Source organism: Phocoena phocoena, chromosome 1 (assembly GCF_963924675.1).
Source record: "Phocoena phocoena chromosome 1, mPhoPho1.1, whole genome shotgun sequence".
In the NCBI taxonomy this organism is placed as follows: domain Eukaryota; kingdom Metazoa; phylum Chordata; class Mammalia; order Artiodactyla; family Phocoenidae; genus Phocoena; species Phocoena phocoena.
The window spans coordinates 101,327,585-101,344,943 of NC_089219.1; the positions used below are offsets into that span (position 1 = coordinate 101,327,585).

General features: G+C 40.9%; 1 protein-coding gene across 1 annotated transcript; it reads right to left on the bottom strand.

Annotated features, from left to right (window-relative positions):
• Nucleotides 1-729: 729 nt before the first annotated feature.
• On the bottom strand, nucleotides 730-16,237 carry BCAS2 (BCAS2 pre-mRNA processing factor). Its single transcript, XM_065879152.1, has 7 exons — nucleotides 16,057-16,237; nucleotides 15,855-15,947; nucleotides 13,277-13,347; nucleotides 11,393-11,554; nucleotides 3,148-3,198; nucleotides 2,360-2,440; nucleotides 730-1,042 (listed from the first exon to the last, which is right to left on the bottom strand). Exons 1-7 carry the CDS (start codon nucleotides 16,147-16,149, stop codon nucleotides 916-918), a joined length of 678 nt encoding a protein of 225 aa, XP_065735224.1. The 5' UTR covers nucleotides 16,150-16,237; the 3' UTR covers nucleotides 730-915.
• Nucleotides 16,238-17,359: the final 1,122 nt, after the last annotated feature.

Here is a 17,359-nt window from a genome sequence, read left to right on the forward strand (position 1 = left end):
ACTTATTTGATATATTGCAAATATTTTTTTCTGAATTGGGCAGGAATCTTTTTACTTTTTCATTCTTTACAAGTAGAAGGGTAAGAGCACAACCATGATGCTAGACTACTGGGTTCAAAATTTGGATGATGCTTTCTAGCTAATAAAACTTCGGCAAATTAATCAGCACCTGTTACAGTTTGTGTATGGGAACAACAGTATGTAATTCCATAGGTTTTTGTGAGGATCCAATTATTTTTCTATTCATGTAAGTTTAGTTCATCTACCTAAAGTGCTTGGAACAGTGCTCAGCACATACTAAGCTTTATGTATTACTTATGACAACGATCATCATCATAGATGACATATATGGAGCCATTGTATTTCTTTAGTCTTGTTTGGTAATTAAGAAGTCGTTTAGAACTACCTCTTTCATTTTATTTTGGCCGTACTGAGCAGCATGCAAACTTCCCCGACCAGTGATCGAACCCGTGTTCCCTGCATCGGAAGCATGGAGTCTTAACTACTGGACCAGCAAGTAAGTCCAACTACCTCTTTATTTGAAATACTTATAAATCAAAAGTTTCCAACTTCTTGTACATGTTGAAAACTTTCAATAAAGATCTCTTGGGTACAAAATATGGTCCTGGTGACTCAAAATTAATTCTACGAACATTATTATAAAGTCATACTTATTTTGAAAGTCTAAAGTTCTTTTTTTAAATGGCAAAAACACAAGACAAAACAAGTCACCATGTTGAAATTTTTTATTTTGCTGAAATGTACAAACAGAATATAACAGTCCACATTCTATGCTTTCTAAACATTTAACCACTGATGATTACCGTAAGATGCTGTTGTTTTTCACAGTTCAGATGTCTGATCTTCTGTGAAAGCCCAACATGCCTTCCTTTCTACCCACCAGATTAGTCTTTTTCAGAAATCTTGCCGTATGTTTTCTTTGTTTGCCTCTCCATGTTGCTGCTTCATTTGAAAGAGTTCATTTTCTAATTGTACAATAGTTCTTTCAATCTCATAATTCTTACTGACCAGGGATACCCAACTAGAAAAGAAAAAAGGGGGGAAAATTACTTAATGTGAACTTTCCCTTATAAGATTTTTATAGTATATATATTTTCAGCCAGGGTCATAACACTAACCTTCACTATTAGCTTTACATTTTCAAAAACTGAGGTGTAATTAGGCGGGAAAGTGAGTAAAGGGTGTATAGGACCTCTGTATTACTTCTTAAAATTGCATGTGAATCTACAGTTACCTCAAAATAAAAAGTTTAATTTAGAAAAGAACAAATTAGAAAGAGTTGAAGAGATATGAAAGAGTGATTGAAGTTGGTAGTTAATTGGATTAACAAAAAAAGGAGAGAAAATAGGGCAGAGGCAATAAAGAAAAATGATGAAGAAATTCCTACAACTGCTAAGATAAAATTCCATAGATTCAAGGAATCTTCCCCTTCCCCCAGAAAAAAATCTCTAGGACAAATGAAAAGAAACACACATGTACATGTAGAAGATTTATATTAGTTTGAAGAACAGTGTGGAAAGATGCATAATAGACTGATAACATGGGGTACTTAGAGGATGAGGGGAAGGTGGAACAAGGACAATGATGTGGGTGATGGAGGCAGGGAGGTTAGGGAAAGGACAAATCAAAAATGAAAAGAAATGATAAAAAAAATCATGACTATATTCAGAGATTTGTACAAACTTATTTGAATACATGAAGAACAACATTAAAAAAAATATATATGGGGCTTCCCTGGTGGTGCAGTGGTTGAGAGTCCGCCTGCCAATGCAGGGGACACGGGTTCGTGCCCCGGTCCGGGAAGATCCCACATGCCGCGGAGCGGCTGGGCCTGTGAGCCATGGCCGGTGAGCCTGCGCATCTGGAGTCTGTGCTCCACAACGGGAGAGGCCACAACAGTGAGAAGCCAGCGTACAAAAAAAAAAAAAAATATATATATATATATATATATAAAAACAAAGGGAAAAAACCCCTGAGACACATAAAATTATCAAGAAAGTATGGAATCTCCCTCCTGCAAGAGTTAAAAAATAGACGTTTTTCCTTTTAAAAGGAGAATATAGGTAAAATCCTATTCAGAGCAGAAGTACTGGGCAGAAAACAGGGTGCTCTAAGATCAGAATAAATTAGCAGTGGTCCAGTTTTTGTTTATAACTCTCATTTCCTTCCGAGCCCATCCTTCAGAAAGAGGAAGAGGCGGTGAAGAGTGGGATTCAGAAAACAGCATTTCTGTGACACCTGTGGCACCCCATTTGAATACTGTTTGAATTATGTTGTTGAATCTTGATCTTAAAATGTGCTAAGCAATTTAAAAGGCGATGGGACTGTAGATACTCACGTTGACTCCATTTCTCTTAATTTAGATCCAGCTGTGAGCTGCATGTTCTTTCGCTGCCAGTTTAAGTCTTGAATATGTTTCCTGTAAAAAAAATTATTTATACAACCCACCTACATTCTAAAATAAGGCTAAAATCAGCAGAAAAATCTGTAACTAATACATTTTTAATCCTTTGAGAAGAACAGATATATGTATGTGTATATATATACACATATATAGTCATAGACTAATTCCAGGAAATAACTTACTTTTTTTTTTTTTAACTTTCTTCTCATTATTTTTCAATTACAAATTTCATAAAACATGCTCATGGTGAAGAATTAAATACACACACACAAGCATGCACACAAACAGATTAAAAATCCAAAGTCCCTCCTCCCATGTGCTTCTCCTTCTCCCTGATAACTTCTGTTCAGGTTTTGATGAGTGTCTTTCCAGATTCTTTCCTGTATATGTATGTGCATGTATAGATTAGGGTGTTTTGTTTGCTTGTGTTTTTAACATAAATCAGATTATACATGTTATTCTACAACTCTTCCCCTTCTAAAAGTACCTTTTCAATGTCTGCAGACTTGCAAACTGCAAATGACCTGGTAGAGATGTTTTCAGACCTCAGGTCTATTTCTCCTCCCCTCAGGTAGGGCAAACCCAACACTAGACACTGGACACAGTGGATCATCAATTATTTACTCTCATATGACTATAGTCCAATGGTTCCTTTTTCTTCTCATTCTATTTATTAAGATTCACCTCAACTTTATTATAAAATAAGAAGAAAAACAATTTACCTTAACTTCTGGAGCTCTTTCTGTGCATGTTCAATCATATGAACTAGATTTCTAAAAAAGAAAAAGAAAATCAGATTAATGTACATTAAAATCACATAGTACCAACTAAAAGTGTACTATCTAGTTGATACAAGGTCAAGTTTTTCTGCTAAAAATAGTTAATATTAATTTAGCTCTCTGTGCCAAACACCATGTCAGACACTCTATAAAACTAATTTAATTCTCATAAGAATTCTTTGAGGTAGGTATGATTATCTCTATTTCACATGTTAGGACACTAAGAAAGATAAAGTAAGTTGGTCAAGGTAACATGGTTAAGTGTCAGAGGTGAATTCTACTTCAGGTCTTTTAAACTCTTGAGCCCAAACCATTTACTGATATTCTGATTTTGTGTACTTATATCACTTCTTAAACTGTTATTGTCTTTTCATAGACAAGATGGGAAGTATCTGATGAGTGCACTCATTTACACTCCCTTTTATCTCTTTATTTCTTTACCTACATTTATCTTGTCACTCTCCCGTCTACTGCTAGCTAGAGAAGAAAAAAACTGTTGTGGAAGGCTATAGATTCAGATTCCAGTCCAAGTCAGCTCTAATGAGCAGAGGGGAGAAGCTGAGCCATACAGAGTTCCATGTGATTATTATCATTAGAGAAGTGATTCAAGGGTAAAGTTCAAAATCTATCTTTTCCTAAATAACAGCTTTACTGAGATATAATTACATACCATATCAATTTCCTCTTAAGGCAGTAGAGTCCATTTCAACCACATTGGCCCTACTATGCTCTTGCTCTAGATCCAGTATTGTTTCCCGGCTTTTGTGACTCAAATTTCCTGCTGCCCTTCTGAGTTATTCTCCTATCTCCACTGACTGATTTCCTATAACTAACTCCAATTCTCTAGAGATTTGGTCTTCAAAAAGTGGTGCCTCTCCAGCTTTCCTTTAGCTCATCCCAATTTCCCTGACTTTGACACTCATTCCATGCTGAGGACAATAAAGCTTAGTACTCTATTCCTGACCTCCAACCATTAATAGGGAGCTTTCTTTTGAACCACCTCTTCCTGAAAGCCCAGTTTGTGGTCTTCTCCCTTCTTCCAGCCTCCCTCTTAAGTACACAGGTCTCTCCTCAAGTACTCTGAATGCTGAAACTGATCACACTGCATCATGGGAGTCAGAAGACTTGGCTTCTAGTCCCAGCTCTGCCCTAAATAGCTATGTTTCCTTTGACGAGTCACCTGACATCACTTGGGCTAAGTCTGTTTATTTGTAAAATTAGGGGCTGACCTTGAAGGTTTCCCTTCAGTTTCAAGTACAGAATTCTCTCCTTATTAATGAAATACTATTTTATTTAAAGAAGTTCGGCACCAAGACCTTAGAGCTAAAAGCTTTCTGCCTAGCATGTTTGACACCCTCAAATCCTATCACGGAGAAAGAAAATATAGTATAGCTCCTCTGGAGAAGCATCCATTGGGTTTGGAGGAGACGAAATATGTGCAAGAGAATGACCAACACTATAAAGTGTTATGTAATTAAGTGTACAACAAGTGATGTGCATAATAATTTGTATAGTTACTCAGAAGAGAGAGAGAGTACCAGAGGCAGAATTTTAATCAGGGAAGAAAAGGAAACAGATTAAAGTTGGGCCTTCAATAAGTTGAATTTGGGTAGAATAGTTAAAGGTATTCCAGGTGGAGATAAGGCCTGAGTAAAGGTTCGGAGGCAGAGTTTATGATAATCACCAAGGAGAGGACTAGTTTGGCTGGAGTGAAAGTCTACAGCTGAGGTATAGCCTTTTGCTTTGAATATCATGTTAAATAGCCTGGACCTTACCTTGTAGGTAAGGGAAAAGTATTAAAGGTTTCTAGGCAAGATGAAAGCAATGCTCTCTTCAATTTAATGCCTCCTCCCCACCCCCCATCCCCTCACCTATGTTCTCCTCCATTCCTGGAATGTTCTCGCTCTCCTTTAAACATCCAAATCTCACCCTTTTCTGGAACCCCTGTACACTGTTGGTGGGAATGTAAATTGGTGCAGCTACTGTGGAAAATAATATGGAGGGTCCTAAAAAAAAACCACTAAAAATAGAACTACCACATGATACAGCAATTCCACTCCCGGGTATATATCCGGAAAAAATGAAAACTCTAATTTGAAAAGATACACGCACCCCAATGTTCACAGCAGCACTATTTACAATAGCCAAGACATGGAAGCAACCCAAATGTCCATCAACAGATGACTGTATTAAGATATGGTGCATATATACACATATACAATGGAATATTAGTCATAAAAAAGAAATACTGCCATATGCAGCAATGTGGATGGCCCTAGAGAACATTGTGCTTAGTGACATAAATAAACTGGACAGAGACAAATACTGTAGGATGTCACTTATATGCGGAATCTAAAAAATAATACAAATGAAAATTCATGCAAAACAGAAACAGACTCACAGATATAAAACAAACTTGTGGTTAGCGAAGGTGAGAGAGAAGGGGAGTAGGGACAAATTACGGGTATGGGATTAACAGATACAAACTACTATATATAAAATAGATAAGCAACAAGGATATACTGTATAGCACAGGGAATTATACCCGTTATCTTGTAATAACCTACAGTATAATCTGCAAAAATACTAAATCACTATGCTGTATACCTCAAACTAACACAAAAATCAACTATACTTTAATAACCCCCACCCCCATTCCCTAATCTCACTCTTTTATAATGGTCCTAATCCTTAATGTCCCTTTCTCTGGATCTCTGTAGTTTATGGACCACAACACACAATGCAGCACTTGCCCCCATACTGCCAAAAATGAACTACTAGTTATCTGGCCTAGAATATCTTGCCTCCTCAACTAGATAAAGCTTCCCGAGGACAAAGATCACATTTTTCCACTTTGTGAAATACACATTTTGGGGATTGATTTGTTCTCAAATTTCTTAATCATCCCAACCCCATTTTCCCTTTATTCTCCTTGCAACATATTCACAACAGAAACTGAATTGTTTGTTCTGCAGTTTCTTAAATTCTGGATTTTGCCCAAAGATCCTTATGTGGCCAATAGACATTTAAACATGATTCTGAAAACTTGAGAAAAGGTACTTATTATTCTGTGATTTTTGCTTTACTGTTTCAGGAATCATACTCTAACAAATAGTTTTATGCACAGTTGTGTAGTTCAATGGCCTTTTCACCTTAAAAGAGACTCGGGATTTTAGGGCTCAAAGGAGCCATGGAGATCATCTAACTACTGAGTTTTACAAGTTGGAAACTGAACCCTAAATAGATAACAAAACCTAAAGCTAAAGCTAGTTATATGGAACAGAAACAGGAGCTCGTGGCACTTTTATTTCTGGTGTTAATTCTCTACTTACAGTCAATTCTCATCATTTGCAGATTCTGTATATGTGAATTTGCCTACTCACTCAAATTTATGTGTAACCCCAAAATCAATACCTGCAGTGTTTTGTGATCATTCATGGACATGCACAGAGCAGCAAAAAATTTTAGTTGCTGGGCACGCACATTTCCAGCTGCATTGGAACAAGGAGATACTCCACCTTCTTGTTTCAGGTCTCATGCAGGGATGACCAAAGGATAGAGTTTGATTTCCAACTCTGGCAAGTTACTTAACACTTCTGAACTTTATCTTTTCTTTTATAAAATAAAGAAATATAGAATCTGCCAGGATGAGCTGTTTTAAAGAATTTAAGATTATAATCTATCTGAGATGTGTATATATACATATGTACATATTTCTCCTAGGAGAAATGGTTCAGTATTTGTTAATTCAGTATCCAAGGCCACTTTATAAAGCACAACATGCAATAATGAGAGCTAACTGTATAAGCAACCCCCCACATTAAGGATTACATTCTACCAAGCTGTGATTTGTAAATCAGACCTCAGAACTCATTATTGCAATATTACACAACAAATGTGTTAGGTTTACATCCCCTTAAACTTTGAGATGGGTCTCAAAGCCTTTCATATGGGTTGTAGTTCTAGGACATGACCCCAAGTGAAAGTCCAGCTATACTATTTTTATCCCACTTCTCCTACTCTACTTCCCACATTAAAAAAACAAGACTGGTGAGTGGTCTTAGCACTGCAGGGTCGGGGGCAGAGGGGGTGCAGGGCCTGTGCCCCGGTCCCCTGCCTTCATTTGCTCCGGGGTCACCACTAGCAGTGCCATAAAGGAGCCAGGCGCCATCCAGAGAGTCAAATCTCCACCCAGCATTGGGCACGTTTCTCCTCCAGCTGTAAACATGGTATTTCTTAAGTAAACATTTAATACACTCCCTCAGAAAGGCAGCCATGGGGGCACGAACCACACGTGGGTGAGAGGAGAGAATTCCATTCTCTTGTCCCTGCCTCTGGGATGAGAGGGTGCTAAGGCCTGCAACCTTAGTCCCGGTGCCCAGGACGGGGTCAGATGGAGCTGGTCTCCAAGGAAAAGACTGCATCCTCCCGGCTGGAGGTAAGAGGCGGGACCTGCTGGGGAGGAGGTAGCCGAGAGTGCACCTGTCTGCAGCACAGCCCTGTCCTCAGCAGAAGCTGCTAGTGAGCGCCCTGTGGTGGCTGGGGGTCACGTACCTGGCTGCAGCTCTTAGGAAAGGATGGGGCAAAGACTGGGGCATTCATCCTCCCACGAGGCTATCTGTGGGCGGGGGGTGAGAGTTTAAGTGGCAGATGAACACCAAGAGGGAGAAAGAAGCCTTGTACTGCCAACTGAGCCAGGCAGTCGGGCGGGGAGGGCAATAGAATAAGGCACTATGATCTGTCTTGCTGATTCCTCTCACTGAGGGGGAACGGAGCTCAGATCTGTAGGGCTGAGGCCCAGATCCTCCCTCCAAAGGCTATCCTTTTCACAGATCCCAGGAGACAAGAATAACTGACTGCTATTTTAAGGGTTGGAAACTCCTAGAACTTGGACAGGACTAACAAATTGGTGGCGCTGAGATGATGCTCCCCAGGGTGGCTGCCAGGCCCGAGACGCAGGTAAAAGGCAGGAAGAGACGACAAGGCTGACTCCAGTGGGAAGAGGTGAAGAGTGGCTAAGGGAGAGGACAGCTACCTGGGCCTAACTGAGGCTAGTCTGCCGACTGGGCAGAGCCAGCCTTGACTTCGGGCTGACTTCCACCCGGCTGCTGGGTGTCCGAGGTGGATGAAGTGGAGAACAGGGAAGGGAGAAGAGAGACAGGCACTTGGGGCTAACAAGCGGGGCCTCAGGAGCTAGGGAAGGAGGTCCTGCCACCGAGCAAGGACGGGCTAGGAGTCCTGCAAGACAAGGGTACGTGGAGGCTGCCCACCTCACCTGAAAGGTATAGCCACCTGTGACCTACAGTTCCAAGACCTTAGTCAGAGCTAAGAGACCTGGGGAGGGCGGAAGGGAAGGATAAGCAAAAGGTAAATAAACTGTTAGGCTTGAACCCTCACTAGGACTTCAGAGTGTGGGCTGTGGCCAGGGAAATGTGAGGGTGCCAAGTCCGGGGACTGTTTTTCCCACGTGCTCATGGGCAGACAGACAGCTGCCCTGAGGGAAGGCGGGGAGGTGGGGCAGAGAAGGGGTGCGCACTGCAGTTAGGGGATGTGCTCTCCCAGCTGCACCTTAGAGTAGACTCTAGGTTGTCTGAGAAGTCAGAGCGAAGAGACAAGAGACAGATGATGACAAAGAATTTCAGCTGAGGGAGGGGAGGGAGGGGACTGGTCACCTCCTGCTGCCCTGCTAAGCACAGCTAGCCATCTGCCCAGGAGGAGGAAGAAGACTTGAGAAAAGGTGGAAAGAATGTGAGCAAACATATTGCTGAGTTTGCAAGTCTGGGCTGATGCTGTGCTGGTCTCTCCTAAACTCCCAGGGCTGAAGGGCTGCAGCTCTGGGGGGGAAGCCCTCCTTGGTCACATACCAACTTAAATGCCCTCCAACATCTCCCCTATCCATCCTATGCTGGTTTAGAGAAAACAAACAAAAACAACTAAACACAAAAGAAGAATTCCTTTTCCCTTCCTTGCTTTGCTGTAATGGGGTTAGAAGCCAGGTGAGGGGCAACAGGGACAGCTCTCCTTCTCCTGGCAAGGGGAGAGGACACCCCACTTCAGAAGCCCAGGAGTAGGGAGGCTGCCAAGAGTCGTTGGAGAGCGGAAGAAAGGCTACAGACAGACAATGGAGGTAGGATCACAGGGTCACAGCCAACAAGCCCACAGGCACCTAATGGCCATGGTCCACCCCGTCAGCCAGGTCCATCCTTTCCCATCAGACACATTTACACTGAGGGTAGCCCCTAACAGCAAGCCCCTGCAGTGAGGGAGATGATGGTCGACACTGTCACCATATGTGACACCATGGGGCCGGCACATAGGGCACACCCCTCACTGTGAGGAGATGACAGTGGCAGCCGGTTCAGGACACCCTGTTCTTATGGCAATGGTCACAACTGGGTCTTGGTGACTCAGGCAGTGTCTGACGACCTGGACATCTGGCAGGTACATCTGGGAAGACGATGATGCAGGAGGCAGGAGGTGATGGGTGCTGAGCTCACAGGAGTGACAGATGCCCGCCGAAGACCCAGCTGTGTCCCAGGCAGAGGTTTGGCACACACTTTTTTCTGGGAATCATCCTCTGGGAGGAAGATCACTAACAGAAAGGTAGGCTTGTAGAGCTGGGGTGGGCTGGCCGTTCAAACGCCAGGCAGTATGAGATGATCACCCTCTGTCCCTCCTCACCTCAGAACTCCTGGTTTTAAAGGGCAGTAGAAGGAATGGATTCCCTCTTAAGTCCTGGTGTGGCCCTGGGCTTCCAACTGCTTAAAGAGGACAAACCCAAAATACAGATCTTCTTTCTCGAGTTCTCCTGGCCAAGCCCTGGTCCTCCCCTTTCAGGTGGTTCTTGGCCTCTATCATCTCCAAGGCCCAAGGGCCAGCCAGGAGCAGGCCACCAGGGAGTCCAGCAGTTCCTGCACCTGGTGGGGAGGCAGCACAGAGGCCTCCTTCTGGCTTCATGCCCCCCATTCCAGAAGAAATCCCCAAATTCTCCATGGAGGGGCAGGCCTTTTCTGGGGAAGTGAGGTGTTATAAGCAGAACTAAGAGATGGGTAAAAGAAAGAAGACAGGAAAAATAAAGGACAAAAACAAAATAGCTCCCTAACCCCTTATAAAAATGAAATTTATACATATGCTTTGTCCATATTGAGTTTCTTTAAAGAAACTGGTGCCTGTCCACAGCATAGCTTCCTGTTCTTCTGAAGTCTTAATTGTTTAAATTTTAAAAAAAAAGGGGGGGAAAGGAAGACAAGAAATTAAAAAATTAAGCAACACTAAAAGGAGGGGGAAAACCCAAACAAAAGCTTCACATTGCTGGAGACCCAGCTCTTGGGAGATCGCCAACCGGCCGAGCCACCGCCTGTACCCTCTGCTGTCCTCTGTGCGAAACATGATGAGACTGTGGGTCCCGAGGATCAACCTAGTTTAAAAACACCCAAGATGCTTTGCCCTGAATTTTAAGCAGCACATGTGACCCACTACTGGGCATATACCCTGAGAAAACCATAATTCAAAAAGAGTCATGTACCACAATGCTCACTGCAGCTCTATTTACAATAGCCAGGACATGGAAGCAACCTAAGTGTCCATCATCAGATGAATGGATAAAGAAGATGTGGCACATATATACAATGGAATATTACTCAGCCATAAAAAGAAACGAAATTGAGTTATTTGTAGTGAGGTGGATGGACGCAGAGTCTGTCATACAGAGTGAAGTAAGTCAGAAAGAGAAAAACAAATACCGTATGCTAACACATATATATGGAATCTAAGAAAAAAAAAAAAAGGTCATGAAGGACCTAGGGGTAAGACAGGAATAAAGACACAGACCTACTAGAGAATGGACTTGAGGACACGGGGAGGGGGAAGGGTAAGCTGGGACGAAGTGAGAGAGAGGCATGGACATATATACACTACCAAACGTAAAATAGATAGCTAGTGGGAAGCAGCTGCATAGCACAGCGAGATCAGCTCGGTGCTTTGTGACCACCTAGAGGGGTGGGATAGGGCGGGTGGGTGGGAGACGCAAGAGGGAAGAGATATGGGAACAAATGTATATGTATAACTGATTTTATAAAGCAGAAACTAACACACCATTGTAAAGCAATTATACTCCAATAAAGATGTTAAAAAAAAAAAAAAGACTAAAGGTGGCATGGGTTTAAAAGAAACGAAAAAGGCTTCTTACTCATTATACACTTTCCAGGCATTGCATCCATGCTGTGACATTAGTTCCAGATTCTCAATTCGAACCGCTTGATGCTCTAACTGGGCCATAGAATTGTTTACGCATTCTTGCCACGCAGTAATGTCATTTTTCTGACCCGAGGAAGGGGCTGGAAGTTCATATCTGAAATTAAACAACAATGAAATAAAACCACATATTCCTCCAAACCTTTCTTTCTCCTCCCAACAGAATGCCTCATGGGTCTACACACACTGTAAAAACTACAGAAGACTGAAGATAAGATGCCGACCTTGCAATAATAAGAAATCTATTTATCCTAAGTAACAATCAATTTACCAATAAGATTTAGCATCATTATACACAGTAACAAAAAATTGTTCACTTTAATGAACAATTCAATAAGCTACACTGTGCATTCATATAACGTACTGTTATATTAGCTATTAAATGTTATTAAAGAATAGTTAAAACATTAAGATGTTTGTAATACATTAAGGGAAAAAAGGATAGAAAAAAATATGCACCTACATCCATCCACCATTCCACCCATGTACCTACACCCCTCTAGAGAAAAAATGGCCAAGGGGTATAATAATTTTTACATTTTGAATTCAGCCTTTTCTCTGTCTTCATAGTACCCAGTCCTTCAACACTGCCAACATAGCCAGCAACATACACTCTTCATAAATCTCAGCTCATTACTGAGTTACTACAAACTAACTTCTAATTTCCATTTTGTTATTTTTACTAGGTATTGTAAAAACTCCAAATCATTCCTATGAAAAATTGAGGGATATGCAACTGGGATTAAGAAGTGATAAACCATTTTGTTTTAAAAAAAAAAAAAAAAAACAAGCTTTACACATGCATCATGAATGCAGCATTTTGGGAACTTCTAATCATAACCCACAGTAAGAAATATTTTACACTGTGATCCAGTACACAAATACACACAGCTGAACACAAGTTTCACAAAACAAAACTTACTTTTACATGCAATGCATTCTGATATTTTCTATCCTACTTCCTTAAAAAAGTGCTGTGGTGTCTTACTAAACTTACTTCACAATCTACTGCTTAAAGGATCATGACCTACTTATGGGTTCAAAATATACTGTTATGAAGGAGTTACTATCATGAAAATCTTTAGAGCAGAAGCACCTGGAAACAGAACTGAGGAGTCCTAGGAGTTTTCCTGCCTTTATCATTCAAGCCAGATAGGAAATGGAGCACAAGAAAAGAAAAAAATCTGGTCCTTCGGTTCTATAGACTAAAATCCCTCTTTAAATCTGTACATATGCCGACAGGATAACCCTATTGTTCATGTGGCCCTCTCTGCTCTGCCAGATTAGTTACTGGTTCTCATAATTTCATAGTTTCCTTAGAGCTGAAGGGGACCTCAGATGTTAAGCAACCCAATTCTCCAATTTAGTGAAAGTAACAAAAGGGTGTTTTGGTTTTTTTCCTGAAACAGTTTTGTAGTAAAGTGGTATGGGAAGGGAGACAGTAGAACCAAAGTCAAACTATGCAGGTACTCTGAGTTTACTAACGTTGCCTGTGTAAGAGCGAAGCACTACATGTCTAATCAGGAACCTTTCCTCGGGAATTCTTAAACATGAACTTAGTTACAATTTACCATTCCCCTGTTATTGGATTTTAAAATAGTTTGCATTTTTAAATAATGGTGCAAAGAATATTTTTGAACATTAACACAAGATTATATGAACCACTATTATAACTATTACATGAAAAAACATAAATGCATAAAAACAGACAAGAATTTTTTCTCTTCCACATTTATTTTAACATGGCTACAGCAGTTTTACTAATAAATTAAAATTAAACAATGATTTGAGGTCAGCTGAACCCAGAAATAGGACTTACCGTTTCATACTGAGCAATTCAATTGGTTGTCGAGCAGCCAATCTTTCAAATTCATTTCTCATTATGTCGGTCTGATGTGTAAATTGAAGAAAGAATTATTTCCAAAATCATATCAACAAACTGTATTACTATCCATTATTAACGGATCATTTCCCTTCCCCCCAGGTCTTCTCTGCAGTCAGTGCTCTCTACAATCTGGAGAAGTGCACAGGCACACACACACTTCATATGTAAAGGGGCCCTCAGAGAAAAGGATTAATCCTAAATCAGAGGTTCTCAGTCCAGCACACATTTAGAATCAAATGGGAGTTTCGAAAACAATTCCAATACAATTCACATTATCACTCCTCTCCCCCACTACAGGACGCGATTATAACTTTTGCTTTCAACTCACCAGTTGATTGTAAAGTCAAGCCACTGTTGAGAACTATGGATCTAAGTATTCACTGGGGGCATGGGAAGAGAGAAGAGGACGTGGGACATAAAATAATTTGCTTTAGCGCTATGAGCCTAAACCTATACCTTCTTTTTGATCCTGGCTGCTCTTTTCACTTTACTCTTTGCAAAGGAGTAACAGGGGAAGGGACAAAAGGACCTGGTTCTGCTGTTTGCTCTAACAATTTTACTATTTTTAAAAAAATGTGGTATAGCTCTACCTCTTTAAGTCCAGTGTTTTGGTCAACATCCTATTCCACTTAGACTAAAGAGCAGGCAAAAAAGACCTACCAGAGGTCACATTCCTTGCTTAAAAATTGTGCATTAAGCATGTCTTCATTGGAGAAAGACTTTTTTTTGGACTATTACTGAGTTTCACACAACTCTAAGAAAATGTGGTTACTTAGTTTCCTGCAGAAACTAAGGCATTCTAGCTAGAAGGCTATGCACAGTGACAGAGTAAAAACTAACAATTAGGTAAGACAGAAACTACAAAAATATAGTACAAGCCAATCTTCAGCCACGTAACACCACATGGCTAGTAAGTGACAGATCTGGAATTTTAACTCAACTCTCTTCAAAGAATGAGCCAATTCTCACAGGGCTAAGTCATAAGAAGAACTCCAGGCATGAGCTGTACACATTAAGCATTCATTAAACTGCCTCAGGCACTCTTCATACATTCAGTGATAAATATCTGGGTTCCGTGTGCCAAACACTGTTTTAGGTGATGAAAATACAGTGCTGAAGAAGACAAAAGAGATCCCTGCTCATAGAGCATTCTCATTCTCAGCTTAGACAGGCCTTCCTCAGCCATCCTATCTAAAGCAGTAACCCAGTCACTCTATATCACATCCTTACTTTAATTCTCTGTATAGCTTTATCAATAATCTGATATTTTCTGATTTATCTGTCTCCACACTCTAGAATTTAAACTCCTGTTCCCCAATAACTCGAATAGAATCGATTTTCAGAAATAGTTGTTAAATGAATTAATGAAAGAGCAGTTCAAAGGCAGTTTGAGGAGTGCTTAAGGTCTTGGGCCAATTAGTTAGCCTAACCTGCAGTTTTCCCATCTAAAAAATTGGGATAATAAACATACAGTTATATAGTTCACAGAGCTGTTTTTAGGACTGAGACAGTGAACCCAGTACACTATTAGCTTCCACTATTAGAAAGTGTTAACTAATCAGTATACTAATTATAAAGACAGGAAACAGGTTGTATCTAAAAGAGGTAAAAAGAAAACTAGCTCAAGTATTTAAAAGTTTGTGACTGAATGCAGTTATCTAAAACTTTCAGAAATCAAGCTAATAAGTACCCATTACTGTCCTTAGTTCTTAATGTGATAACATCTATATTTGGGCAACATCATTTACAAAAAGCATGGGAAAACAGCATGCCATAGGAGCATCTCTCTCCTACTTAAAACTTAACCAATATTTTTTTTCATGTTACTTCAATAGGAAATCCTGCGTTTTAATAACAGAATTCTTTCATAAATAAGTGGTTAACTGTAATGGGGGAAAAAAACACCTAACAGAATCCATTAACTTAGAAATGATATTTTACATTTCATTCAGCTAATTAGACCCTAAATAGTATTTTGGGTGCACTTCAGGGCTAAATAGCTAAATGGTTTGATATGGTTCACTTAGATATGATTTATCTCTACAGTCATTCACGTCCACCCAGTAAATATTTTAAGACTTTTGATACAAAGGCCGCCCTCCAGTTGTTCTCAGAGGCTTAGGTAATTAGGCTTTTGTAAATATATTTTTAAAACCCTAGATCACTTGTTTTACAGTAGTCCTTAATTAGAGAGAAGAGGATCCCTTTGAGAATTTACGCAATAAACCTATCTCGGAAAAACGTAACACTAAATTTTGCATTGTTAGGTCAGTTCGCGGAGCCCCACAAAGTCCTTCCGTGGTTCTCAGAATAAGAACCCCGGGGAAGGCTTATCTGTGTAGCTATTTTCAACTGACTGACAATACCTATACAACAGGGTAAATAGTAGCTAAGCAAGTAACAGTTAAAGCTGGAATTTAAAATTCACTTCTACGTGGCGAAGCCTCTCAATCCAAAATAAGGATTCACAGGATCCTGGTTCATACGCTAGGCTCAAAACATCACATCTTACTTCAAAAGCGGAATAATCCGGGGCTGTCAGGTAGCTCAGGTAGTTCTTGGTAGGTCGGTATCTGCGTGTTTCCTCCTCCACCAATGCCGCAGCCTAAGAACGAGAACAGAGGCCAGGGTAGAGGCAGCAAATTGTTAAGCGATTCTTCCAGCACTAAGGGCCAGCGAGCGCTGAGTCAGTTACACAGACACCACGAACTTACCGCTTCCCGCACACCAGGCGCTTCATAACCTTGGTCAAAATACGGCAGCGCATCCACCACAACCTCTCCGGCCACCAAACCCGTACCCGCCATTCTTAGGTTCGCCGATGTTTTCCGACTCTGCGCTGGCTCAGGTTCACTTAAATACTCCTGCGGCCTACGCTAACGTAATGACGTCGCCTGCGCATCAGCTTTGGCGCCTGCTAAGTTAATTCTGATGGCGCGCTCGCTAGAAATTGCCCGGCCATTTTGTTCTGGTCGGAATTGACGTCACGTCGTGGTTTCCCCTAGTCAGCGGTACATCTCAACTTCCTGTCCCCACGTGCTCTACCGTTTTGCCTCCGACTGGCAGCAAAGTGGAGAGGAGTTGGGACTTTTGGGTTCCTCCAGGACGCTGATATTTGGTTGGGGAATCCTTTAAAACTTTTGGAGGGAACTGGCTGCAGGATTTGGCGGGGAGCAAGATACTGGTTTCCCACCTCGGCTTTACTCTCCTAACCTTCCACCTTCTTCCGTTAAACTTCTCTCTTTTTGCACTTCCTTGCTGTATCCCCATCATTCTTCGTTCTCGGCGCCCCGAGGGTCTTTGCACTAAGTGCAGTTCTTTCACAGATTCTGGAAGTGGGCGCTAGTCTCCAATTAAAATTGCGAAGCTTTAGACTCTGCGTAACAAAACGAACCTGATCTCGCCCCCAGCGCGAGATAACTACCCGCTAATCCCATCTTTTAAAAAGACTGTGATTTCGCATTCAGGGCGTGTGTAAAATCCAATCATTTTGCCTTTAGAACTGCTGGTAATAGAATAGTTTCTCATTGCCTCCGACCACTCCTGCTACTGCTGGTGCCCAGTCTCTGGTCCCTGGCTTCCAGTTCCTTTTAACTAAGCAGGGAAAGACCAAATAAGGTAGTCGGACTCTATATACCGTGCCCAGTGTGCAAATCTAGACCCCGACTTTGCCAAGAGCCTGGAAATGTTGGCCACTGTAATTAAGCTTGGTTAGTCTTGGATCGATTACCTTTTACCTACCATTAGATAAATGTGTTAGCTATAGATTTAAGTGAAGTAAAATATCTTTACAGCTTAAACAATTTTATTTCAAATTCTCCAGAAGATCCATGGAATTTTTTGTGTTTGTTTATTCATTAAAAGATCTGTAAACATTTTATACAAATTTTCAGCGATTATTTTACAAGTGTATCCAGAATTTGTATTACTTTACAAACAAAAAATAAAACAGACTGAAGAAAAGGAAGCAGCTTCAGATCGCAGGGATAAGACTCCCATCCCTGAAGAAAAGGTCTC

Coding starts and splice junctions, on each gene's coding strand:
- BCAS2 (XM_065879152.1), bottom strand. CDS start 16,149: ATGGCGGGTACGGGTTTGGTGGCCGGAGAGGTTGTGGTGGATGCGCTG. Junction 13,348..15,854: donor CGGATTATTCCGCTTTTGAA/GTAAGATGTGAT, acceptor TTTACACATCAG/ACCGACATAATGAGAAATGA. Junction 11,555..13,276: donor GAATTGCTCAGTATGAAACG/GTAAGTCCTATT, acceptor GTTTAATTTCAG/ATATGAACTTCCAGCCCCTT.